This window comes from Nicotiana tabacum, chromosome 22, assembly GCF_000715075.1.
Source record: "Nicotiana tabacum cultivar K326 chromosome 22, ASM71507v2, whole genome shotgun sequence".
NCBI lineage: Eukaryota > Viridiplantae > Streptophyta > Magnoliopsida > Solanales > Solanaceae > Nicotiana > Nicotiana tabacum.
Genome location: NC_134101.1, coordinates 27,581,850 through 27,609,772, shown reverse-complemented (window position 1 = coordinate 27,609,772; position 27,923 = coordinate 27,581,850). Strand labels below are relative to the sequence as shown.

The following is a 27,923-nucleotide window of genomic DNA, read 5'->3' as shown; positions in this document are numbered from 1 at the left end:
GAGAGAAAAGAAAGACAAACACCTATATAGAATGCAAACTACGAACAAACCTGAAGAGGAGTTCCAGTCAAAAGAGTACGATGTCTGCTAGAGTACTGCTTCAATGAAGAAAACAACTTCGAATCCTTGTTTTTGAGACGGTGACCTTCATCAACAATCTAAATACAAATGTCAGCAACCTTGGAGGCAAAGCACATATAAACAGCAAACAACACACTTGAGAATTAAAGTAATTACCATGCACTCCCACTTTATTGGCTTTAGAGAGGCAGAGTCCATGTTGATCATTTCATATGATGTCAGGAGGACATCAAATTTTGTTAGTTCTTTCTTACTTTCACCAACTGTCTGACCAGATTTCTTTTTCTTGTGCTTGAGAGAATTTTTAGGAAAGAAAAATTCATATTCCCTAATAACAGCACGAGCTTGTGCAGAACCAACGTACATAACCTACAGTATCACTTCTCTTTAGAAGAACTATATCAAATATTCATGATACGGAAGTCGAAAGAAATCCCAACTTACCACATTCATTTGAGGAGCCCAAGTGGCGAACTCCCGCTCCCAATTTCTCAATGTTGAAAGAGGAGCAACTACTAAATGAGGAGAGATATCCTCCTCAAAAAGAGAAGCTAGGAAAGCAATACTCTGTATTGTTTTGCCTGCAAGCCTTACAAAGCATCAGAAAAGAACAAAGCCACAGTGTAATAGAAAAAACTATATCGAAAAAGATAAATCGAAACAGTAATTCACCTAGAAGTCACATCGAAGTAATCATATAAGAAAAGGATACAAAAGGATTAGAACAGTGGAAGAACAGAATAAACTCACCAAGCCCCATCTCATCTGCAAGTATCACATGTGTTTGTTTAGACCAAGCAAAACGTAGGAAATTAAGCCCTTCCAGCTGATACGGATGCAGCAAGCCTTTATTTCAATCATGAATGAAGATTAATAGAACTCTTTCAGATGAATAGAATGGCATTTAATGAAGGAAAATCGAGGATACCTCCAGAAAGAAATTCGGGACTGCTTTCATACTGTTGAAATTCTCTGGGTTTTGGTTTTGATTCAGTGGTCTCGTTTGGCCCACTTTTTTGTTTACTGGAAGAAACTTTGTCATATCGAGACTGAACTCTATGATATCTTTCAATTTCAAGCTGAAAAGAAGAAATGTCCGATTCAAATTCCCAGTAACACTCATCATAAGGAAGCTCCTTCCACTTTACAAGATACTCTTTCTCTTCACCTTCTCCCCTGTAAGTTCAATAGCATAGTTACTCAGTGCAATTAACCTGAAACTTACACTAAATTCCAAATAATACACCAAAGGCCACATGCACATGAACTATTTAAGAAAAATAAAACTAAAGAAAATAGGTGCTATAACAGCCTCTGCAAAAATTTATATATTGATTATTTGTTCTTTCTGCAGCACAAAAATAGGGATTTTATTAATGAGTACCATTAAGGTACAAAAAGAGAAAGAAGAAAGAGTAAGGTTCAAAAGAGGGAAAAAATTGTCTTAGCACAAAACCGCGAGCATCAAATGTACTATCTTTCCTAGAGAAACTTTCTAAAAGAAACCCTGTATGGATATGTTGTAAGGTCAGAAAATCTTCACATGGGTGAACATCGTCACTCCATGTCTGTTTATGAAAACTGATTCTAGCACATTTGGCCACTTAATAACTTATATTTCATTAAGACGCATCGCAACATTCCACTAGCACCAACATCCTTAATGCAATGAGTGAAGTATCTACATAAGAGCTATCTAAATCCTTCTAAGAATTGACAACAAATGCAAAGTACCTATGTTGGTGGGAGGTGACAGGTACTCAATGGAATAGTCGAAGTGTGCAAGCTAACCCGGACACCACCGTCATCAAAAAGAGCATATAAATTAACCATTGAAAGAAAAAAATTCAGACTGATCTAGCTCAATCGAAATCTACTATTCTACTCTTTAAACAAGACCTGCAAGCAAGAATTCGGTCAACTGTAGTCCACTCTGATCGAATAGCAACATAGTCCTCTTCAGAGTTAGTCATTGATGACATTTGACGATGGAAATTATTCACTTTAGTCTTTAAACGTGGATGCAGCTTGTAAGCTTTCAGAAACTCTTTTTCAGGCACCCTGCAACAGTGATAGGAGAATATAACTTCAACAACATCAATACGCATAGTTTCAAAAGATTTAGGAGAGGAAACCAAAATGGGGACAAGAAAAATTGGTAACAAGGAGCAACAAAAATCTATTAGCCTGATAAATTACAAAATCTAGCACTAGTCTGGGAAAAGGTCAATTGGCTAAAATTTTTGTATAAAAATAAAAAAATATAAAAATAAAAAATAAAAGGAAAACGAGACTCCTATGAAGCAAAGCATTATTGAATGTACTAAAAGAAGCTCCAATATGATAGTAAATTGTCACCAGTGCAGATAGAATAGAGAGCAAATAAAGAAGTAGCAAAGAAAGGATTGCTACAAAGAGATACCATATGCAGTGAAGATAGGACAATCCTTTCCACTTAACAAGATACTGTTTAACAAACACTTGCTTCGACCCTGTCTTGGAAGCATCACTATCATCAGCAACAGTTGGGCGCATTTCACAATCCAATATCTTGTCAATATCATTTAGGGGGCTCACCTACATATACATGGTAAATCATAGTGAAAAAGAAAGATTCTGATAGTACGGATGGACTTTCAAGCTTTACAGAGGAAGAGAACATACACATTCAGGACACCTCCAGCTGCTAGGAAGAGGAGCTTTTAGTGGTGGAAGTAAACACTTAGGATGGTAAGCATAATTACACGATTCACAGTACAAAAGATCGCCCTCTCCTCCACAAGCTTGACAGGATTCATCTTTCTATAATAGAAATTCACTTTCATCATTTTCTCCAATGTAAGTAAAACTAATAAAGATCATTATCGTGCAACAAAAAAGGGGCATGCAAAGAACCTAAATTAGACCAGGATATAAGTATGTACAGCAAAGAAATAGCATAGAAAAGCAATAATCAAGAGCAATTTACCGCGTCTGGACGGATAATTTTTTCAAATATTTCCTGGCTAGGCTGAGACTTCTTATCAACTTCATCGTCAGAGTCATCAAATAAGCTGTAAATGGGTCTTCGATCTGTTCGCACGCGAAGCCTCTCCACTAGGCTCGACATTTTCTGCAATTAAACTAAGAATTAAACAAGGCACGCAAGTTAAACACGATAGCACCCCCAAAAAAATCACAAAATCAGTTGAACCCAAATTAAAACCAGAAACGTTTAGTCCGAATATGGTTTTTCAGCTGAAACAGAAATAATTACACAATTTTTTTGGTTACAACTTATACTACGTAGGAACTAACTGTAAATAACTTAAAATCTTGGATCAACCACTTGGAATTCAATATCAAGTAATATTCAGATAAATTTAGGTGAAATGAGACGAGGAATAGGGTTAGGCAGAATCTTTTGGTGTTGAGCTGAATCACCTGCTATGTGTTTGTGAATGTGCCTAGGAGAAATAATGCTGATGAGAGTAAGCGAAAAGGACAGTTGGAGTACTCAGATTTGCTGAATTTATCGTTGTAGGAACGACAGAGAAAGGAATTAGTTCATCTGAGGTTGTACCAGACAACTACCGACTTGTTCCCACAACGACAGGGGGGTGTCTCTTCGTTTCCTTTTCTATTTTTGGATAGTTTCACAAAATTTCCCCTCAGGTTTCGGCTTATGACGCATGCTTTCCTATAGTTTCAAATATTACACAATTTCCCTTTCAGCAAACATATATTGTAACAAAGAAGGTGCAAGTACTTTTCGAGGTCTGTTTGGTTCACATGTTAATTATATAAGAATTACTGAAATAATATCTACAGGGAAAATGTGTTATGCAACTAGAACGTAGAGGGTACTACTTTTGTTACACGATTTCCTACATCCTACATAGGCAGTTGAGGTCTTGAGGGGCTTGGGGTAAGCTTGAAGGAATATTGTTCGTCCATTGATTAGCTCATTATTACTACAATTGCCATCATACAAAATAAGTAAACAAAGGGTTACTTTGACTACATATACAACGGCTTAGTCACTTATTCTCCACTAAGCCACGTAAGATGGTACAATTTATAAGGATTTTCATTTTTTTGTATAAAGGGATGAGGATAAAATTTCAAAGGTTTTCTATTAGGTTCCATCATATACTGTGAGCAAGGTAAATTATAACCCATTTTCTATTGTATATATTGTTTAATATGTGCTCAATAATTTTAAACGTTTGTGAAAAAAATAAATTATACTATGCTTGAAATGTAATCTAGAGCATTTAAAGTTTTTTAAAACTCAGTTGAGAGCTTTGGAGTTCCTCCATTTTTTAAAATATTCTAAAACTACCGTTTGTATTGGTAAAATTTAATTTGAAGAACAAGTGATAAAATTTAATTTTTCAGGAAGATTTTAATGTTGAATCCATTTTTAATAATTAACATAAATTCAAAGCAAAAGAGCAAGAACATAAAACGTTATCTAGGCAGAGTACACATCTCTATTTATAAAACTTATCCCTTAAAATATTACATAAAATAATTTTGTGTCATATACTGCATAATTCACTTACTACTAAAGTATACAACAATATAAATAATTGAATCAGTTGTTAAAATAATATAGCAAAAGCATAAAAGAAGACATACCACTAAAACTCTTATGACTATTTTGGTAGTTCAAATATTTAGGATTTAAATCTTACTTGATATTATCTAAAATTGCGTTAAAGCGCGAAAAAATATTAGCTTTTCCTTCAAATAAACATAATAAGAAAAGCCAAACACTTACTAGGATTATTCTAGATGTTAAGATGTATTACAAAAACCTACATCCATTACAACTTTTATAAACAAAAATTGATGTCACTAACATATAGGTGACAAAAAAAGAAATGATAAAAACTAATTATCAAAAATCACACAATTACAATAAGCATGATATGAGTTTCCACATTCAAGAAATATGCACCATTATAGTAAACTTAGTTTGATTACAACTTTTATCATAATACTTATTTTTAATGACACCTAATTTTTTGGGCACTCGGGGTGACTTTCAATGTACTGATGATAGTGTTGAAAAATTAAATATCGCATTTGTGATTTTAGATTGGATAAGAAGAGAATTATATGTGATTGATAAAAAATTTACTATTATATTAATTGGACGTTACAGGGACATGAGACAAAAATATATAGGTGCAATTGTCTTACTTCACAAATATCGACATCAAGTATATACTTTTTCCAGCCAAATATAAAATAAATCATGCATAAAAATTTAAAAAATGAAAATTAATTTATCAAAACGAAGAGTTGTCGAGATGTCATAATTTTAATGTACATTTTAGAATTTTAAATATTAGACTGAATCATGCTCATCTTACAATTGCTAAAAGAGATAACACTTGCTCAACAAGCGTATGATAATGTCATTTCCGCTAAAAGTATTGGTTTGATGTATATGAAGATTTGCATCACTATTACATGTCTACTACTTTAGTTGTCCTTTAATTTGCTAATTGTATTTTTAGTCCATTGCCTAGGCTCATTTTGATAACTATGCTTGGAATTGGTTTTGTTAATTGAATAAGTCTGTAAGGTTACTATTACTTAATAAAATCCCCCACCCCACCCCACCCCAAACCCAATCACATTTTACTCAAATAGTTTTAGAAGATCTCAAAATAATTTTTGTAAATAGGGTTTTTTCCAACTTCTGTAACATGAACCCGCCACTGCTTGAATTCAAAAGATAAATTAGGATTATATATGAAATATAACACACGAACTATCTTTTTCTTTGGGTCAATGTGGGAAGAACAAACTCCAGCTTAATAAATAAATATGATATAAATAAAACTAACAAAGAATTGAACTAAGAAGCTTCCAAATGTTGGACTCGTGTCTGGGCTTACGTATTGTTGGTGAACGTACACTTTGATGTAAAATAAATAATTTTTGTGTTGATATTGCCTGTGACTCACGGCTAATAGCTCGTATGGTTCCTCATCTCCATATAAAATCTTCTTCCATATGTGCTCATTCTATATAGACATTTAGTTAATAATTCTGCTACTCATTCTGATAATTTCGATAGAGAAAAAAATGTCCATTATATCTGCTAATCTGTGAGTATTACTTTAAGTGCACAAAAAGTGATATAGTCGGGATAAAGCTTCGTTATAGCATTAGTTATCAAAAGGATTAGGTTATGCTTTGTTTGGTTATTTGCATGTACTTTGGTAGCGTGAAACATATGGTATGTTTTATATAACTACAAGAAAAATTCAACATTCTTGGTTCTCTTGTCTAACTACATTCTTTTCTATTTAATATGGATACCTTTAGTACAAATTTATCTAAGTGCTTACATTGTTTTCTTCTGTCACTTGCATTAAAGTAGTGTTTCCATTGGCAAACCAGCTAGAGAAAATAAAGTAATTGTGATTTACAACTATGAAATATCTTATTTTTTCAATGTATTATACTTGCAGTGTATATTTATCACCATCTGCATAACCAATACGGCAGATTTAAATGCAAAAGTGTGTGACATCTAAAACTAATATTATTAGTAACAATAATAGATAGTTGTTGGACCCGAGCATAGCCCGGGCACACCATCACTAGTTATTTTACATGAATTACTTATTTTAAAAAGGTATTACTTTAATGCCACAGTGGGAATGAACTTATTCTTTTTCCACATTTTATTATTGAAAATAGAAAAATGGACCATATTAATTCTGCTCCCCACCCACCCCCAGGTCTCCCAAAGAGATTTAAATTATTAAGTTTTTTAGTCCAAGAGATTAATCTTAGAGTTGAGACGCGGAGTAAACAACCATTGGACACCTTTGAATATTGCTTTTCTTTTTCCAATTTAGAAATTCAAATTAATTAAGGAAAAATTTCACATAAAAATAATTGGGCTTCCTACTTTTTAAATTTTATATCTCATATTTCAATTTACAACCAAGTAGCCCAAAAATAACAGGCCCATATCCGAAAAAGGGGCGTTATTTCTATTTTTGGGATTCAGAAACGGGATTTTCTCTCTTTCAGCGGGATTTTTTCTCATTCTTTCCATTTTTCTTCCCCAAATCTACAAAAATGCGATTCTACACTCAATGTAACTCTAAAAAACCTAAAAATTCTTCTTCATCTCGAATTAACAACAAATCAAACACGAAAAGTGAAAAAAAAATTATGCAATCAGCGCGATTTTTATTTTTGCTGCAATTTTAATTTCAGCTTTTTGTTCGATAAAGCTTTATCCAGTTTACGCTCTTCATAGTAGTGAATGGGATGACAACAAATTTATTAATTTCGTCGGCGATTGTGTAATAATCGAGTCTACATTCAGCTACACCAATTTAGTTGAAACAATTTCGAAACGGATTAGAGTTGATTCTGAGTTAAATACATTAGAGATTAAGTTTCTCCCAAAGGATAGTTTTCCATCGATCCTGATTTACAACGATATTGGTGTTCGGGTGTATATTGAATTAAAGAAGAAAAACTTGGATTTCACTGAGTACCCGTTGTATGTGACTGTGAACGAGATTTATGATAATTGTTTGGTTACTACAAGTTCCAGTTGTTTGGTTGCTACAAGTTCCAGTTGTATAGATAAAGGCAAATGTGTAAATGATATTGAAGATGCATCCACAATTGATAGCATTGAGATTATGCCTGATATCGAATTTATTGAAAACACCGATTATGGTATAATAGATAATATGTTAAATGAATTGGTTGAGGAAGATCAAGTTTACAAAGATAAAGAGACAGTTGTCAGTGTGATGAAAAATTTGGTTGTACGCGAGAGGTTCCAATTCAAGGTGAAGAGATCAAGCGCAACAAAGTATGGCAATAGTTGTATATTCTGTTATATATATGTATAAATATGTATAAAGTAGTATATATTTGTATAGAGGTATTAAAATTAGTATATATCTATTTATATTTTTGTATACAAGTGTATTTAGAAGTTGAATGATCTTTAATCCTAGGTATCACTTTATGTGTGTGGATGACAATTGTTCTTGAAATTTCAAATCTTCTGTCGTTTACAAGGCAAACATATTCAAGGTGAGAAGTTACAATAATAATCACACATGCGGCTATGGTAAAAAATACTTAGCACAATGTCAAGCTACATCGGGTGTAATTGCTAGTATAGTAAAGGACGAGTATGTTAATCCAAAAAATGTTTACACCACAAATGATATAATAGAGGACATACAAAAGCAACACGAGGTTGAAGTGAGCTACATAAAAGCATGGAGAGCTAAAGAGATAGCAATGGCAATGATAATAGGGAATCCGAGCGATTCATATAAGGAGTTGCCGAGGTATTTGTATATGTTGGAGCATACAAATTCAGGAACGGTTACAAAGTTGCACAAATCAGAAGATGGATGCTTTCTTTACGTATATGTTTCGCGATATGCATCTATCAAGGGTTGGGAGCATTGCAGGCCGATAATGGTTATTCACGGAAGTTTCCTTAAAGCAGCATATAAGGGTACCATATTGACTGCTTGCACACAGGATGGAGCTGGTGAGTTGACTGCATCTACCTTGTTTCTGCAGTTTGTATAATGTTGTAGTTTCATGTATAAACGTGTATAGGATTTCAGAGCTGCTATTTTTATAAGATTTGCAGTATGTATAAAGTTGTATATTCGTGTATAACTGTGTATAAGATTTGTATAATTGTATGAATCCTAATATCTACTTTGTACAAACTAGAAAAATCCTTCCACTTGCATATGCAATTGTAGATTTATAGAATAATAAATCTTGGGAGTGATTTTTCATCCAGATAAAGGGTACTTTTGGTGTTAGGAAAGGAATGCATATAGTTTCAGATAGAAATGAAAGCATCTTCAATGCCACAAAAGCTGTATACCCGGAAGTTTCACATTGTATTTGCATGTTTCACTTGTGGCGGAATGTCAAGCGCACATTCTAGAAACATCACAAACAATTGAAAGATATCTTATTCGCTTTGGCTAGAGCTTACACGATAGAGAAGTTTGACTACCATATGACATAGATGTGCAAAATTGATCTGAGGGTGCAACCTTGTTCGAAATTGGCTACGAATGGTGGTCTAGGGCATACTCCACAGTGAAAAGGCCGATGGTAATGACTTCCAATATTACAGAGTCAATTAATGCAGCAAACAAAGATGCTAGAGAGCTACCGATAATGCGATTGCTGGAGTACATGACAAATTTGCTACAATAGTGAAACAACAAAAACAAAAAAAGTGCAATGGAGACATCTACAGAGCTTGGCGAAAAGTACGACAAACTCCTTCGGGAAAATCTGATTGCATCGGAGCAAATGACGGTAAAACGAATTAACTATAATGATGCATGGCACTGCTGACTTATATTTTACTATTTGTATAAGGATGTATAACTCTGTATAATAATGTATAATGTGCTTTAACTTTTTTTTTTTAAAAAACTTTTGCAGGTGAGGCCTGCTACAGAGCAGTTATATACTATGCTTGAAGGGGTAAGGCGAAACATAGTGTGACTTGAAGAGGGAACATGCAGTTGCGGCAGATTTCAAATGGATGAACTTCTATGTCCGCATGCTTGAGCGATTTTAACCAACAGTTGAAACTTGGCCAGTATTGCTCTTTTTACTACAAGAAGGATAACCTCCTTAGAACTTATGAATTTCTAGTGAATCCGATGCCAGATGAGAGTTTATGGGTAATCCCAACAGACGTGCTGGAAGATGCGGTCCTACCACCAAAAGGGAGAAGAAATGCAGGAAGGCCAAGAAAGGAAAGACTCAAACCGGCTTCAGAGAAAGAGTATAAAAGGGGGTTTTCATATTGAGTGTGCGGACAAAGTGGTCACAATAGAAAAACATGTAGGAATCGACCAAAATAAATAGTTGAAAATATAACACTTCCTATTACATATGTTGTCATGTTAAAAAGTTATGTTTCACAAATAATTGAGTTACAAATGTCAATAAAAAATTACAATTTACACTATACGTTGTAATTATGTTAAATATGTTTCATTATACATGTTTTGATCATCCAATAATAGTGTGTTACTGTTTTAATTGTGCTAAACATATTAATAGATTGTACAAATGCAAAACAGAACTGCAAATAATCAGTGTCATTATACGTATACAGATGTATAAATGAGAGTATAAGTTTGTATAAAATTGTATAACTATGTATATTATTGTATACATATGTATAAACCCTGCAATATTGACAAAACTACAACAATAACGAAAATACATACTCTGTTAAAGAAAAAAGCAACTGAAATATTCATTAAATATAATTCATTCATAACCACAATGTGTAACTACTACCACAAACTACACAAATAAAGTCATCTACATTAAAATGAAAAAAAAAACATAACTACTTTCTCGGTCGTCCCCTCTTCCTCTTCATGAAAAGTCTCCTTGTGATTTCATCACTGCTAATTGCACCGGACTGTTGTTTTTTCTATCCATAATCCCACAACAGAGATCCCCACCTGGTGCAAAGTGTCTCAATGTCAAATTATCTTTTCGGATTTCCTTACCCAGGATGAAATACTCAGCAAAGCCAGTAACAAAAGCACCATAATCACTGTAATTAAAAAAAATTAGATTCTCTGTACGTTACTTTAAATAAGTACACAAATAGTAAAATAACTGAGATTAACCTACCATTTGATCTGTTGTGGCACATTATTAACCAGATTAATCTGCAAAGCATTAGAATGGGATTTATCGGTATATGCACCATTGTTCCAATCAATGCCCTTCTCCTCGACATAAAAATCAGAACTCTTCAAGAAGTAAGGTATCAAAATTGCATAAGGTAATGCAGCATCCAAAGCAAATCTATCATTAATAGCTCCACGATTAGAGTCATAGATGTGGATGCACCTATCTATGAACGTAAACAACCCCAAAACCTAGTGGCCCAATTTAGCTCTTCTACGCTTGACATAAATAGGGAATAACACGTGGTCAACAGTGTGCCACGCTATATTTGCATCACAATAAAAGCCTCTAATGTACTCTTCTATTTCATGCCCTTCAGGAATTACAAAAGGATCTTGCTTCACTTTGAAATCTTTATACAGTGAATTGATCTTGTTACCAAAGACAAAGTCGATTGTAGTAAACCTTACGACAACATGCAGCCCATATTTTTACCTCTTCCTCAAATAGTAAAAGATGACATCTAAGTGCTGAGACAAGAAAAATAAAACAAAAATAACCATCACAACTAAATGATTCAAAGTACTATAAAAAAGTCAATATATGATGCAATTTTTTTAAATATACAAATTTATACAGTAATATACAGAGTTATACATATTTATACAAGGTTATACAACCTTATACAAGCTTATGCCGTGATTATACAAAAAAATTGCATTTGATTATACAAAGTTATGTATACACTATGGGGGATCTCAAACAATAAAGATACGCGACAAAAAAAGGCATTAGGACATAAAGTTACTAAATACTGTGTCAATCAAAGGTCGACCACAATACGCAAGCGAGTGCAACTAATCCTTCGTGGTCACATGAACCAATTTTCATAAATTGGAACAAAACTCAAAAACTAAATTATACCCTAAAAGTCTAAATAATAAAGCATGCAAACTGAAACACCAAGTTTAGGCCCAGAACAAAGATAGAAGGAACACAAAATTGAAAAGAAAACACAACAACATTGTAAAACAAAAATATTCAAAATCAGAAAAGCCAAAAAATTAAAAATAAAATAAAATTTAAACCCAAAACAGTGGTAAAAGCATATAATTAAATGAAAATTACCTGAAAATAAGAGTGAAAGCTCGAAAAATCACTTGAGACTCAACAATGGAGGATGATCCTTCGTACTTCTGTGAAAAAAGCGTGAGAATAACAGAGGAAGAGAAAAATTTAAAAAGAAAACTAAAATACCGTTAATAATATTTGTGGGCTACCGGGTGAAAACAAAATTTCAAAACATATACAACCTGGGCCAAACCAGGTTAGGGCTTCAAATGTGGGCTATTTTCGAATGGGTTGTATGGCCCAAGTGATATATGATGTAATTTTGTCATTAATTAACCCTACTGATGCTCTATTAGTCAGCCACAAAAATCTCAAAGCCCCATTTGGCATGACGTTCTTTTGCATGAAAAAATAATATTTGACGAAGAAAGTTAAATAAGTGTATATTTGAATGAAAAATATTTTATCAAGCCGAACCGAACCGATGGCTTATTGGCTTATTGGTATCGGATTATCGGGGTAATGTATGGTGAACGGATTGAGATTTTATAATTAACAACTTAACGGTTTGGGGGCGGATTACTCAATTTTCTTATCGGGTAAACTGTTAACTCGTTAAGAGTTTTTATATTTATAATTTTACCCTTATCAGTAATTCTTGTATGTACTAGATTGGAAGACGACTCTTCAAAAGTCTGAAAGCGTCGACGTGTCATCTTACTATGCTTAGAATTTAGACACCGGATGATATTATCCCCAGCATACTACCCGCTGAAGTTGAACATTCTTTAAACCAAAACAATCACAAATGCGTACAAAATTGTAACATAGAATGATAGAATTGTCTAATGTCTGTAGCTAATGCCTAATAGCAGTCATCTCTGACTTTTCATGAATTATGAGTGGACATGAATTGAATTCCTCTCTGGGCCATAGTATTACCTTTGTAGAAAACAATGTGGTATTGATTGTTCAAAAACTAATAGAGACAATTTAAACTATGCATTTGGCCGTTTAAATTACAATACGAAAATAATTATCTTATTATCATCACATCTACACCATAAAATCTCCATTTTCCAAATTACAATAAACAAAGAAGAAACATCATTTAAAATTTAATATAATCACATCAAAATGTGCTAATATGTAGTAGCTTTTTAGAATTAATGTCAAACTAAAAGTGATAAGTCCCGTGTAACATTTTAATTGAAAGTGTTGGGTGAATTAAAATGTATGCTTATGTTAAAGGATTTGTTGATTGTTCAAAAAATTTTTATTTGATTTAGTCGATAAACTGCCCGATAATCGTTAATCCGATACCAATCCGCCCGTTGTCTTATTGGATGACTAGCAGATTACTATATTTATAATCCGATAACCGATAAGCCGAACCGTTAAACGTAATTATCCTTCCGATCCGCCCGATAAGCAGCCCTAGTATGGAGTATGGACAAGTAAGGATGGGACAGAATGGTGGTTTAAACTCATAATATCGAATTGCGAAGGATGATAACATTTATATTTTATATATTGGTGATACATGTAGCAAGTTATGACCAAGAGTGACACAAAAAGACTCTGAAAATACAGTATGTCATGCGCATGATAACCATATCAGCAGAATTCATCTAGTATCATTTTTGCTGATACTTTAATTTCCAATATTGTCACTCTAACTCTTCTACCATCAAAATGTCTATGTATGACCTATAGGTCACAGATTCAATTGTGGAATCAGTTATTGATACTTACATAAAAATAGACTGCCTACATCACACCTATTGGGGTGCAGCCCTTCCCCGGATCTTTCGTGAACGCAAAATACTTTGTGCACCGAGATAACTCTTCGACCTCTAGACTAGCTTTGTTGTGGTAACTTTTCTTGCAGAACAGCTATGGAAGATACAAAAATCCTCAGAAGTTCATTTGGTACACTATGTACTGCATCGTTAAATAAAATTGGTATTGCTGCAGCAACAATTAGCTTGGCCTTTGTCAGTGTTATTCTTGTAATCCTGTCTAATACGAAAATTCCCTCTTGTTGAGAGTAACAAAACTTAAAGCAAGAGTTGTACTTTGTATTATTTATAAGTTGGTTAGTATATTAAGTAAGTAGTTAGTGGATAGGTTAATTAGTTGGTGACATCTAAGCATAGATAGTGTATATATTAGTTACGTGTACTTCATTTTCTTTTTTGAGCTTCAGTGAAACAGTTCCACAACAGAGTCTTCTTCTTCTCTTCTCGCTCTATCGCTGCATGTCATCTTCTCTCTCTCTCTCTCTCTCTCTCTCTCTCTCTCTCTCTCTCTCTCTCTCTCTCTCTCTCTCTCTCTCTCTCTCTCTCTCTCAATTCTTCATGGTATCATAGGAAAGAGCTATGGATTGTAGCTCATAATCGATTCAATCTAACATCTGCTTCGCATTCTCTGAATTTTCTTCTCAAATTAGTTTTCTTCATCGAAGCCCTAATCTGCTCAACAATGGTTGTAGATGATTTGGAGCTAGGAAATACAGCTACTACAGGCTACAACTGATAATTCTCAAATCTCATATGATGATGAATTTGAAGAAGGAGTTACAATCGCTGCTACTCATCCTCTGTATCTCGCTCCTGTAGATACTAGTGAGATTTCTCCATCTCTTTTCAGCTCAGCGGTATGGACAATTTATCATTGTGGTATCGATCTATGAGAATTGCTTTGCTCGGTCGGAATAAGCTAGGAATTGTGGATGGCAAATGAAAAAAGGAACGATTGTGTGAAAAATATTGGTACCAGTGGAAAATGTGCAATGCAATTGTGCTTTCATGGTTAGTGAATGCAGTTGCTCCAAACCTAATTAGTGGAATCTCGTATGCTACCAATGCACATGCAGTATTGATGGATCTACATGAGCGATTTGATAAGGTAAATGACACTCGATGCTACAACTTGCACAAAGAAATTTCTAGTCTCAGTCAAGGTACCTCCTGTGTCTCTGTTTACTATTCCAAGCTTAAAGATCTTTTGGATGAAGCTGAATCACTAGTGCCTAGTTGTAACGACCGACATGTCATTTTGAGTATTATAAATCTGTTCCCCCATTTACTACTCAATTTATGCTTTACAGTTATTTTATGACTTGCCGGGGTAGTTGGTTCGGGTCCGGAAGGAATTCGGAGTGAAATGAGACACTTAGTCTCATAATTGAAAATTTTAAGTTAGAAAAATTGACCGGATATGGACTTATGTGTAAATGACCTCAAATTTAAATTATGATCATTCCAATAGCTTCATATGATAATTTTGGACTTAGGAGCATGTCCGAAAAATTATTTGGAGGTCCGTAGTGAAATTTGGCTTGAAATGCCGAAAGTTGCATTTTTGAAAAATTTGACCTGGGGGTTGACTTTTTGATATCGGGGTCGGGATTCGATTTTAAAAATTGGAATACCTCAGTTATGTCATTTATGACTTGTGTGTAAAATTTGAGGTCAATCGGACGTGATTTGATAGGTTCCGGAGTCGTTTGTAGAAATTAAAAATTTCAAAGTTCATTAGGCTTGAATTATGGTGTAATTCATGATTTTATCGTTGTTTGAGGTGATTTGAGGGTTCGACTAAGTTCGTATGATGTTTTATTACTTGTTGGTATATTTGGTTGAGGTCCTGAGGGCCTTTGGTGAATTTCGGATGGTTTAACGGATCAAAAATTACTACAACAACTGCTGCAGTTTCCTTCTGCTGAAAATTTCTTCTGCTAGATTCGAGCCCAGAATCGAGCCTAAAAATCGAACCCAGAGTCAAGCCACGATCGAGCCCAGGGTCGAGGGCCACGATCGAAGGCAGGGCCGAGGACCGGAATCGAGGCTCTGGATCGAGGCCCAAGATCGAGACCCAAGATCGAGGGCCAGGATCGAGGGTTAGAATCGAGGCCCTGGATTGAGGCCCAAGATCGAGACCCAGGATCGATAACCACGATCGAAGGCCAATATCGAGGCAGGACCGAGGCGGTCTGGGTAGAATTATAAAGTTGGGACTTCGTCCCATTCACCATTTTTGATAAATTGGAGTTTGAGGAGAGGCGATTTTTAATAGATTTTCAAGAAAAACTTGAGGTAAGTCCCTTATGATCATTTCTACTCCATAATATTGAATTGTCATCGTATAATCCGACTAGATTACATGATTTTGAGGTGTAAATCGAAGATTGAAACTTAGAAATTTGGAAATAAGATTTGTAGATTTGAGGGTCGAGTTGAGGTCGGATTTTGGTAAAATTGGTATGGGTAGACTCGTGGTTGAATGGGCTTTTGAATTTTGTAACTTTTGTCGGGTTCCGAGACATGGGCCCCACGGGTGATTTTTTTAGCTAAATTTCGGATTTTTACAAAAAATTAGCATTTTCGTATGGAATTGATTCCAATAAATTTTATTGACTAAAACAAATTATTTGTGACTAGATTCGAGGCATTCGAAGGTCGAATTGCGAGGCAAAGGCATAGCAGAGTAAAGAATTTCACGCTCTGAGGTAAGTAACAGTTTTAAATCTGGTCATGAGGGTATGAAACCCCAGAATTTGGTATCATGTGATTACTTTGGAGGTGACGCACATACTAGGTGACGGGTATGTGGGCGTGCACCGAGGGGATTATGACTTGATCCGCCCCGTGAGACTGTAAAGTTGAATAACCTATTGTTAGCTATGTGCTCTCTATGTGTTGTGGAAATTTGACTAGAAACCATGTTTAGGCTATATGTTGGTACTGTTGGGACCCACAGAGGTCATGTACATGTTGAAATATTTGCTTAATTATTGTTTGTACTTAGTCACAATTTACTTGATTATTTTATCTCAGTCTCTATTGTTCATTATTGATGCATCATATCATTATTTTTTGGGCTGATTTTCATGATTTCTAAGAGCCCGAAAGACTGGAGAGATTTATGACTGAGCAAGGCCGAGGGCCTGATTGTGAGATATATTATTATAGCACGTGAGTTGTCCGTGCGGATCCTATATTATACTATAGCACGCGAGTTGGCCGTGCAACACGTGAGTTGGCCGTGCGGATCCAGATATTTATATTATGGCACGTGAGTTGTCCATGCAGATTATAAAGCTTGGGCTGTAGCCCATCCGAAGTCTGTACACCCCCAGTGAGCGCGGGTACCCATTGAGTGTGAGTGCTGAGGGCTGAGAGCCGAGTGGTTGAGCCGTTGTGATGAGTTGAGTGACTGTTGCCTGAGAGGCTGTACTTGCTTTGCATTTGTTGTTGCACTTGATTGCTATCTGTCATTGTTGTGAAATCTTTGAAAGATTTTATATCCGGATTACATGAACTTGAACTGTATAAAATTGATTTGACTTAAACTGCCGGATTTGAAAACATGTCCATTCTTTGCTGGAATTACTGAAAGTGAACTATAAATGTGTAGTTAGTCATTATCTTCAGTTCCTTAATTATTATTGTTACCTGCTAAGTTGGTTGTACTCATACTACACCCTGCATTTCGTGTGCAGATCCAGGTATTCCCGAACATAGCGGGTGTTGATCCTTTCGCGCAGTTGGTTTTCAGGAGATTTTAAGGTAGATGTCGTGTTCCGCAGACCTTGTCTTTCCTTCCCTATCTCCTTATTACTATATTTTGGTCTTAGACTATTATAGACCGTGCTTTTCCAGACTTGTATTCATATTGGATGCTCATGTACTTAGTGACACCAGGTTTTGGAGAGTATTCGTATCAGTATTTTTGGGATTTTGCATTGTATTTAATTATTGAATTTTCAAACTTAAGAGAAATTGTGGTTTATCGAGATTATCGGCTTACCTAGTATCAAGATAGGTGCCATCACGACATGTTGGGATTTTGGGTCGTGACAAGTTAGTATCAGAGCCTAGGTTACATAGGTCTCACGAGTCATGAGCAGGTTTAGTAGAGTCTTGCGGATCGGTACGGAGACGTCTGTACTTATCTTCTTGAGGCTGCAGAACCCTTAGGAAAGTTTCATTTTCTTGTATTCTATCGTGCGAATTTGTTGATTCCGAAAACTAAAATTCTATTATTCTATTCTCTCACAGATGGTGAGGACACGTACTACCAGATCAGATGGTCAGCCACCAGTTAGGGCTGCGAGAGGCCGGGGCCGTGGTAGAGGCCGGGTTCGAGGTAGAGGTCGAGGTGTAACTCGTACCATAGTTGGACCAGCACCTGTAGTACCACCAGTTGCTCCAGCTCAGGAGCAGATTCCAGATATAGCCAGCCGACAAGGTCAGCTCAGGCACCAGCTGTGCCCATTGAGATTCAAGGCCTTCAGGATACTTTATCCCAGATATTGGCTGCTTGCACTGGTCTGGCTCATGTGGTTTCGGCTCAGGCCACACCTACCACTTCTCAGGCCGGGGGAGGTACTCATAACCATGTTTCCCGTACTCCAGACCAGATAGTATAAGGACTTCAGATACCGGGGGCACTACCAGCCCAGCAGGTTGCATCTGTTCAGGCCCCGGTAGTTCCTGTTATGGCAGATGATGAGTAGAGGAGACTTGAGAGATTTGAGAGGCTTCGACCTCCAACATTTAGCGGTACTGAGTCAGAGGATGCTCAAGGTTTTCTGGATAGGTGTCAATGGATGCTTCGGACAACGGGATTTCTGGAGACCAGTGGGGTCTCATTCACTACTTTTTAGTTTTCTGGGGCTGCACTCAGATGGTGGGAGACTTACGAGAGGCGTAGGCCTGTTGGCGCAGCACCCCTTACTTGGCAGCAGTTCTCCATGGTCTTTTTGGATAAGTTCGTGCCTCAGTCCCGCAGAGAGGAGCTGCGCAGACAGTTTGAGCAGCTTTGCCAGGGTGATATGTCCATGACACAGTACGAGATGAGATTTTCTGAGTTGGTTCGTCATGTAGTTTGGTTGGTTCCCACTGGTAGGGAGAGGATTAGGAGGTTCATTGATGACCTCACATATTAGCTGCAGTTACTTATGACTAAGAAGAGGGTATCTGGTGCTACTTTCGATGAGGTAGTGGACATTGCTTGGCAGATAGAGATGGTTCGTAGCCAGGAACGTGGAAAGAGAGAGAGGCTAAGAGGCCTCGTGGTTCAGGTGATTCCAGCGGTGTTCCTTCAGGGGGTCAGTTTTACCGTGGTAACAGACATGTTCAAACGGGTCATCCAGCTCATCGTGGTGCATCAGCCAGCCATGGTTCTTACATTGCTCACTCAGACCAGCTTCATTCAGTGCACTACCAGTGCAGAATTCACATCATGCTTTGGCTGCTCAGGCTTCTGCAGGTAATTCCTCGGGTTATCAGGAGCAGCAGTTTCGTCAAAGGAGGGGTTGTTTTGAGTGCAGAGAATTTGGTCATTTCAAGAAAGAGTGTCCTAGCATGTTGAGTGGGGCTCCATAGCAGAATCCTCGATTGACGACACCGGCACCAGCAGTTCCACCACCCGCCCAGCCAACACGGGGTGGGGGTCAGGCAGCTAGGGGTCGCCCAAGAGGGGGACGCCGATCAGGTGGTGGGCAGGCTCGATTCTATGATTTTCCTGCCAGGCTAGATGCTATTACCTCAGATGCAGTGATCACAAGTATTGTTTCAGTGTGCCACAGGGAGGCTTCTATATTATTTGACCCTGGTTCCACTTATTCATATGTATCATCGTGTTTGGCGCATTATCTGGATATGCCCTATGAGTCCTTAGTTCCACCTGTTTGTGTATCTACACCGATGGATGATATTATTACTATGGATTCTGTGTATCGGTAGTGTGTGGTAACTATTGGGGAACTGGAGACTAGGGTTGATCTCTTATTACTCGGTATGGTTGATTTCGATGTAATCCTGGGTATGGATTGGTTGTCTCCATGTCATGCTATTCTGGACTGTCACGCAAAAATTGTGATGTTGACGATTCCGGGGTTGCCAAAGGTTGAATGGAGGGGTTATCTAGATCTTGTTACTATCAGGGTAATTTCCTATTTGAAGGCCCAACGTATGGTTGGAAAGGTATGCTTGTCATATTTGGCCTTTGTGAGAGATGTTGATGCAGATACTCCTATTATTGATTCAGTATCGGTCGTGCGAGACTTTCTGGATGTATTTCCTGCAGACCTCTCGGGTATGCCACTCGACATGGATATTGATTTTGGTATTGACTTGGTGTAGGGCACTCAACCCATTTCTATTCCTCCGTATCGTATGGCACCAGCTGAGTTAAAAGAATTGAAAGAACAACTTCAGGAACTCCTTGAAAAGGGGTTTATTAGGCATATGTGTCACCTTGGGGTGCACCGGTTCTGTTTGTGAAGAAGAAATATGGTACTATGCGGATGTGCATTGATTATAGGCAGTTGAACAAGGTTACAATCAAGAATAAATATCCTTTGCCACGTATTGATGACTTATTTGACTAGCTTCAGGGAGCGAGGGTGTTCTCCAAAATTGATTTGAGATCTACGTATCACCAGTTAAAAATTAGGGATTCAGATATTCTAAAGACGACATTCAGAACTCGTTATGGCCACTATGAATTTCTTGTGATGTCTTTTGGGCTAACCAATGACCCAACAACATTTATGCATTTGATGAATATTGTATTCCAGCCATATCTTGATTTATTTGTAGTGGTATTTATTGATGATATTCTGGTATACTCACGTAGCCAGGAGGAGCATGCACAACACTTGGGTATTGTATTACAGAGGCTGAGAGAGGAGAAACTTTATGTCAAATTCTCTAAGTGTGAGTTATGGCTTAGTTTGGTGGCATTCTTGGGACATATAGTGTCCAGTGAAGGAATTAAGGTAGATCCGAAGAAAATAGAGGCAGTTCAGAATTGGCCCAGACCATCTTCAATTACTGAGATTCAGAGTTTTCTCAGCTTGGCCGGTTATTATCGTCGCTTCGTGGAGGGTTTCTCATCTATTGCATCGCCTATGACTAAATTGACCCAGAAAGGTGCTCCTTTCAGGTAGTCGGATGAGTGTGAAGAGAGCTTTTAGAAGCTCAAAACAACTTTGACTACAACTCCAGTATTGGTGTTGCCTGCAGGTTCAGAGTCTTATACTGTATATTGTGATGCGTCGCGTATTGGTCTCGGCGCAGTGCTGATGCAAAATGGTAGGGTGATTGCCTATGCGTCCAGACAGTTAAAGGTACATGAGAAGAATTATCCAGTCCGCGATCTTGAGTTAGCAACTATTGTTCATGCCTTAAAAAAATTTGGCGGCATTACTTGTACGGTGTCCAGTATGAGGTATATACCGATCATCGGAGTTTACAACATTTATTTAAACAAAAGGATCTTATTTTGCAGCAGCGGAGGTGGTTAGAGTTTCTTAAGGATTATGACATTACCATTCTCTATCATTATGGAAAGGCCAATGTGGTGACCGATGCCTTGAGTCGTAAGGCAGAGAGTTTGGGCAGCTTAGCATACTTACCGGTAGCAGAGAGGCCTTTAGCATTGGATGTTCAGGCCTTGGCCAACCAGTTTGTTAGATTGGATTTTTCCGAGCCGAATCGAATTTTGGCTTGTGTGGTTTCTCGGTCTTCTTTATATGACCGCATCAGAGAGCGCCAATGTGATGATCCACATCTGCTTATTCTTAAGGACACAGTTCATCATGGTGATGCCAAGGAAGTCACTATTAGAGATGATGGTGTATTACGGATGCAGGGCAGGCTATGTGTGCCTAATGTAGATGGTTTGGGTGAGTTGATTCTCCAGGAATCTCACAGTTCGCGGTACTCCATTCATCCAGGTGCCGCGAAGATGTATCAGGATTTGAGGCAACACTATTGGTGGAGGCGAATAAAGAAAGATATAGTTGTATTTGTAGCTCGGTGTTTAAATTGTCAACAGGTAAAGTATGAACATCAGAGGCCGGGTGGATTGCTTCAGAGACTTGAGATTCCGGAATGGAAATGGGAGCGTATTACCATGGATTTCGTAGTTGGGCTCCCACAGACTTTGAGAAAGTTTGATGATGTTTGGGTGATAGTAGATCGGTTGACCAAATATGCATATTTTATTCCAGGTTGTACCAATTATTCTTCGGAGCGGTTAGCTGGGATTTACATTCGTGAGGTTATTCGCCTACACGGTGTACCAATGTCCATTTTTGGAGAGCAGTGCAGCGAGAATTGGGCACACAGGTTTAGTTGAGTACAACATTTCACCCTCAGACGGACGGACGGTCCGAGCAAACTATTCAGATATTGGAGGATATGTTACGCGCTTGTGTCATTGATTTTGGGGTTTCTTGGGATAAATTTCTGCCACTCGCGGAGTTTGCCTACAATAACCGCTACCAGTCGAGTATTCAGATGGCTCCGTATGAGGCTTTGTATGGAAAATGGTGCCGGTCCCCGGTGGGTTGGTTTGAGCCTGGTGAGGTTAGGCTATTGGGTATTGACTTAGTTCAGGATGCTTTAGAGAAGGTCAAAGTGATTCATGAACGCCGACGCACGGCACAGTCTAGACAGAAGAGTTATGCCGACAGGAAGGTTCGTGATGTTGTTCACATGGTTGGGGAGAAGGTCCTGCTCAAAATTGTACCCATGAAGGGTGTGTTGAGGTTCGGAAAGAAAGGCAAGTTGAGCCCTCAGTATATTGGTCCTTTTGAAATACTTAAGAAGATTGGAGATGTGGCTTATGAACTTGCTTTGCCACCTAGTCTCTCAGGTGCTCATCCAGTGTTCCATGTATCCATGCTTCGAAAATATGTCGGGGATCCGTATCATATTCTGGATTTCAGTACAGTGCAACTGGACGGTAATTTGACTTATGATGTAGAGTCGGTGGCTATTTTAGACCGACATGTTAGAAAACTGAGGTCAAAGAGCATAACATCAGTGAAGGTGCAGTAGAGAGGCGAGCCAGCCGGAGAAGCTACTTGGGAGATTTAGCAGGAGATGCGGAGCAAATATCCACACTTATTTGAGACTCCGGGTATTATTCTAAACCCGTTCAAGGACGAACATTTGTTTAAGAAGGGAAGAATGTAACGACCCGGTAGGTCGTTTTGAGTATTATAACCATGTTCCCCAATTTACTGCTCAATTTATGCTTTACAGTTATTTTATGACTTGCCGGGGTAGTTGGTTCGGGTCCGGAAGGAATTCAGAGTGAAATGATACATTTAGTCTCATAATTGAAAATTTTAAGTTAGAAAAGTTGACCGGATGTGGACTTATGTGTAAACGACCTCGGATTTGAATTCTGATCATTCCAATATCTTCGTATGGTAATTTTGGACTTAGGAGTGTGTCCGAAAAATTATTTAGAGGTCCGTACTCCATAGTGAAGTTTTGCTTGAAATGCTTGCTTGAAATGCCGAAAGTTGAATTTTTGGGAAGTTTGACCAGGGGGTTGACTTTTTGATATCGGGGTAGGGATTCGATTCTGAAAATTGGAATACCTATGTTATGTCATTTATGACTTGTGTGCAAAATTTGAAGTCAATCGGATGTGATTTGATAGGTTTCGGAGTCGTTTGTAGAAATTAAAAATTTCAAAGTTCATTAGGCTTGAATTGGGGTGTAATTCATGGTTTTAGCGTTATTTGAGGTGATTTGAGGATTCGACTTAGTTCGTATGATGTTTTAGGATTTGTTGGTATATTTGGTTGAGGTCCTGAGGGCCTCGAGTGAGTTTTAGATGGTTAACAAATCAAAAATTAAACTACAACAGCTGCTGCAATTTCCTTCTGCTGGAAATTTCTTCTGCCAGATTTGAGCCCAGAATCGACCCTAAAAATCGAGCCCAGAGTCAAGCCACGATCGAGCTAGGGTCGAGGGCCACGATTGAAGGCAGGGCCGAGGACCGGAATTGAAACTCTGAATCGAGGCCCAAGATCCAGACCCAGGATCGAGGGCCAGGATCGAGGGTTAGAATCGAGGCCCTGGATCGAGGCCCAGGATCGATGACCACGGTCTAAGGCCAAGATCGAGGCAGGACCGAGGCGGTGTGGGCAGAATTATAAAGTTGGGACTTCGTCCCATTCGCCTTTTTGACAAATTGGAGCTTGAGGAGAGGCGATTTTAATAGATTTTCACGGAAAACTTGAGGTAAGTCCCTTGTGACCATTTTTACTCCATAATATTGAATTATCATCGAATAATCTGACTAGATTACATGATTTTGAGGTGTAAATTGGAGATTGGAACTTAGAAATTTGGAAATAAGATTTATAGATTTGAGGGTCGAGTTAAGGTCGGATTATGGTAAAATTGGTATGTGTAGACTCGTGGTTGAATGGGCTTTCGGATTTGTAACTTTTGTCGGGTTCCGAGACATGGGCCCCACGGGCGATTTTTGAGCTAAATTTCGGATTTTTACGAAAAATTAGCATTTTTCGTATGGAATTGATTCTAATAAATTTTATTGACTAAAACAATTTATTTGTGACTAGATTTGAGGCATTCGAAGGCCGAATTGCGAGGCAAAGGCATAGCAAAGTAAAGAATTTCACGCTTTGAGATAAGTAACAGTTTTAAATCTGGTCCTGAGGGTATGAAACTCCGGAATTTGGTATCATGTGATTACTTTGGAGGTGACGCACATGCTAGGTGACGGGTGTGTGGGCGTGCACCGAGGGGATTGTGACTTGATCCTCCCCGTGAGACTGTAAAGTTGAATAACTTGTTGTTAGCTATGTGCTCTCTATGTGTTGTGGAAATTTGACTAGAAACCATGTTTAGGCTATATGTTGGTACTGTTGGGACCCACATAGGTCGTGTACATGTTGAAATATTTGCTTAATTATTGTTTGTACTCAGTCACAGTTTACTTGATTATTTTATCTCAGTCTTTATTGTTCATTATTGAGAGGCTATACTTTCTTTGCATTTGTTGTTGCATTGGTTGCTATCTGTCATTGTTGTGAAATCTCTGAAAGATTTTATATCCGGATTACATGAACTTGAACTGTACAAAATTGATTTGACTTAAACTGCCGGATTTGAAAGCATGCCCATTCTTTGCTGGAATTATTGTAAGTGAACTATAACTGTGTAGCTCGTCATTATCTTCTGTTCCTTAGTTATTATTGTTACTCAGTGACACCAGGTCTTGGGGAGCGTTCGTATCAGTATTTGTGGGATTTTGTATTGTATTTGATTATTGTATTTTCAAACTTAAGAGAAATTGTGGTTTATCAAGATTATCGGCTTGCCTAGTATCAAGATAGGCGTCATCACGACATGTTGGGATTTTTGATCGTGAAACTAGTCCTGGTTGTGACTGTGTTAAGTCTAGGAATTTCATTGTGCATTTGCACAAACAGAAACTTTATCAATTTCTCATGGGCTTGAATGATTCCTATTCACAAGCACGCAACCAAATACTTATGATAAAGCCAGTACCCTTTTGTAAATCAAGCTTATGCTATGCTAGTTAGTGATGAAAGTTAGAGAGTTGTAGCAGCCACATATGGTATTCTAAGTCCTTTACCTAATGTACATGCTGGTCACTTTGAATCTACAACACTTTATAGTTCTAAACCAGTTGGAAGTCAGAAATTCATGAAAAATTATAACATATAGTGTGAGTTTTGTAAGCTTAAGGGGCATAGCAAAGAGAACTGCTATAAGATCATTGGCTATCCATCTGACTATAAGTACAAGAAGAAATGGGGAGCACCCACCACTGCCAGTAATGCTTACAATATGCTTTCTGAGACTAACAATGTTTTAAAGAATTCCACACCTCAAATGTGTGTAACTATATGATGCATTCTATGAGCATCTCACATGCACACTACAGAGGGCAATACTGAAGGTAATGCTGCAACTTCATCTGCATCAATGAATCAGGAACTTCTACAGGCTCCATTAACTCTTACTAGGGATTAGTATGATCAAATACTTCAGTTTCTCAACAAGGCATCCTGCTCCTCATCTACTGCCAATGTTGCAGGTATAAGTACTGCATTCTTAGCTACTGATAATGTGCAAGAGTGGATTATTGACACGGGTGCAACTGATCATATGGTCTCTGACCTTAGCATGTTAACCTCATTTAATATAGTTGATCCTTCTTACTCTAAGAAGGTATTCTTACCTAATGGTGATGTTTCATATATTAAGCATGTTGGTACTAGTGCTATTTCAGACAAGAGTGTTATTAAAAAAATGTGCTTCATATACCACAATTCAAGTTTAACTTGATGTCTGTATCAAAGGTAACCAAAGAGCTGCAGTGTTTGGTTGCCTTTTATCCTGATTTTTGCATATTTCAGGATCTCTTCAATGGGAGGGTGAAGGCAATTGGTAGAGAAGATAAATGTCTCTACATATTACCCTCTTGGAGCTTATTTACTGTCAATAAGCATACTGCAGAAACATCACTAGCAGCCACACAAAATGAGGATATGTTCACTAAGAGAACACCTACAAATGTGGATCTGAAGCTATGGCACAAAAGACTTGGTCATGTGTCTTCCTCAGTTCTAAACAAACTATTTTCAATAAAGCAGGAGAGTTGTATTTCTGTTGTAAAAGACTGTTCTATTTGTCCATGTGCTCGACTGACTAGACTACCTTTTCCTAGTAGTACAAATAAAAGTGCAGTTTCATTTGACTTGCTACATTTAGATATATGGGGACCCTATAACACTGCAACTATTAATGGTAATAGATACTTCTTAACTGTAGTGGATGACTATTCTAGAATGACTTGGATTTTTCTTTTAAAACTCAAGTCAGATGTGTGTGTTGTCCTACATGATTTCTTGATGTATGTGAAAACTCAATTTGACAAACAATTTAAGTGTGTTAGGACTGATAATGGATCTGAATTTGTTAATTCTGTATGTGATGCTTTGTTCAAAAACCTTGGCATTTTCCATCAAAGAACATGTGTTTATACTCCTCAGCAAAATAGAGTTGCTTAGATAAAACATAGGCATATTCTAGAAGTGTGCAAAGCTCTAAGGTTTCAAGGTTGCATTTCTTTAAAGTTTTGGGGGCACTGTGTGTTGGCAGCTGTTTATCTCATCAACAGGATGCCTTCCTCACAACTAGGTCACAGGTCTCCTTATGAGTTATTATACAGGAAGAAGCCTTTGCTTGGGCATCTCAGGGTCCTAAGTTGTCTGTGTTATGCCAAGATTGTCAATGAGACTGATAAGCTCCAACCAAAAGCTATTATTGATGTCCACATAGGCTACTCTTCTTCTTAGAAGGGATACATTCTTCTTAACTTGTCAACTAACTCATTTTTTGTTAACATAGATGTAACATTAAGGGATGATGTTTTTCCATTCCAGCAGTTCTCCTCTCATAAATAGTATGTGTTCCTTAATATATCTTCTTCTGTTTTACCACATATTACTGAGCAATGGTATGCTCAAGATGCTTCAGCAGGATCTAACCAGAACTCTGCTGCACATGACTCTTTAGTCTTACCACATGCAGCCTCCTTTTCTCCTAGCAACACTGATTCAAATGCAAGTTCATTACCAACTGTTGCATCAGCAGGTGCTGAGGTTTATCCAGTTGGTTCTCCTGCCCTTAGGATATCAGCCAAAGACAAGCATCCACTATTATGGATGAAGGGCTTTGTTTCTCTTCTTGCTAATCAACGCACTCCCTATGGCTTGACAACTTATATGTCCTATGATCGCCCATCTCCTCATTATCAGGCTTTCATTGCCTCTTCCTCTTCTGAGGTTGAGCCTGTCTCTTATGCTGAAGTAGTCAAGGACCCCAGATGGGTGGTTGCTATGAAGTCTGAGATTGCTGCTTTAGAGGATAATCATACATGGGATGTTGTGACCATACCTACTGGCAAGATACCCATTGGATGCAAATGGGTGTACTAGATAAAGTACAAGGCATCCAGTGAAATTGACAGGTTCAAAGCCAGGCTAGTTGCCAAAGGCTATAGCCAAAGAGAAGGCATTGACTATCATGAGATTTTCTCTCATCTTGTCAAGATGGTTACAGTCAGAACAATTCTTTCCATTGTAGTTGTGCAACACTAGCACATTCATCAAATGGATGTGCCAAATGCTTTTCTCCAAGGTGATCTTCATGATGAGATCTACATGGACCTGCCTCAGGGATTTATGAGTCAGGGGGAGCAGCAGG

At 37.6% G+C, this 27,923-nt stretch overlaps 2 protein-coding genes across 3 annotated transcripts in view; one reads left to right on the top strand and one right to left on the bottom strand.

The window, feature by feature from the left end:
* The window catches only part of LOC107807123 (CHD3-type chromatin-remodeling factor PICKLE), a 31,555-nt gene extending 27,886 nt beyond the window's left edge, over positions 1 to 3,669 (bottom strand). The window contains exons 1-10 of one of the 2 annotated variants that reach the window (XM_075243719.1): positions 3,505 to 3,669; positions 3,050 to 3,193; positions 2,746 to 2,883; positions 2,504 to 2,658; positions 1,981 to 2,142; positions 1,010 to 1,257; positions 832 to 927; positions 526 to 662; positions 238 to 450; positions 51 to 158 (exon numbers count right to left, since the gene is read on the bottom strand). In XM_075243719.1, coding sequence (XP_075099820.1) covers positions 51 to 158; positions 238 to 450; positions 526 to 662; positions 832 to 927; positions 1,010 to 1,257; positions 1,981 to 2,142; positions 2,504 to 2,658; positions 2,746 to 2,883; positions 3,050 to 3,190 — 1,398 coding nt within the window. In that variant the 5' untranslated portion in view covers positions 3,191 to 3,193; positions 3,505 to 3,669. Of the gene's footprint in view, positions 1 to 50; positions 159 to 237; positions 451 to 525; positions 663 to 831; positions 928 to 1,009; positions 1,258 to 1,980; positions 2,143 to 2,503; positions 2,659 to 2,745; positions 2,884 to 3,049; positions 3,205 to 3,504 lie in introns of both variants that reach the window. The other variant, XM_075243718.1, reaches the window with a different exon arrangement.
* Positions 3,670 to 13,739: 10,070 nt separating this feature from the next.
* LOC142175761 (uncharacterized) lies at positions 13,740 to 27,655 on the top strand. Its single transcript, XM_075242750.1, has 7 exons — positions 13,740 to 13,853; positions 14,351 to 14,500; positions 14,623 to 14,751; positions 25,377 to 25,550; positions 25,704 to 25,952; positions 26,072 to 26,641; positions 27,122 to 27,655. The coding sequence occupies exons 1-7, from the start codon at positions 13,740 to 13,742 to the stop codon at positions 27,653 to 27,655; spliced, it is 1,920 nt and encodes a 639-aa protein (XP_075098851.1).
* The last annotated feature ends 268 nt before the right edge of the window (positions 27,656 to 27,923 follow it).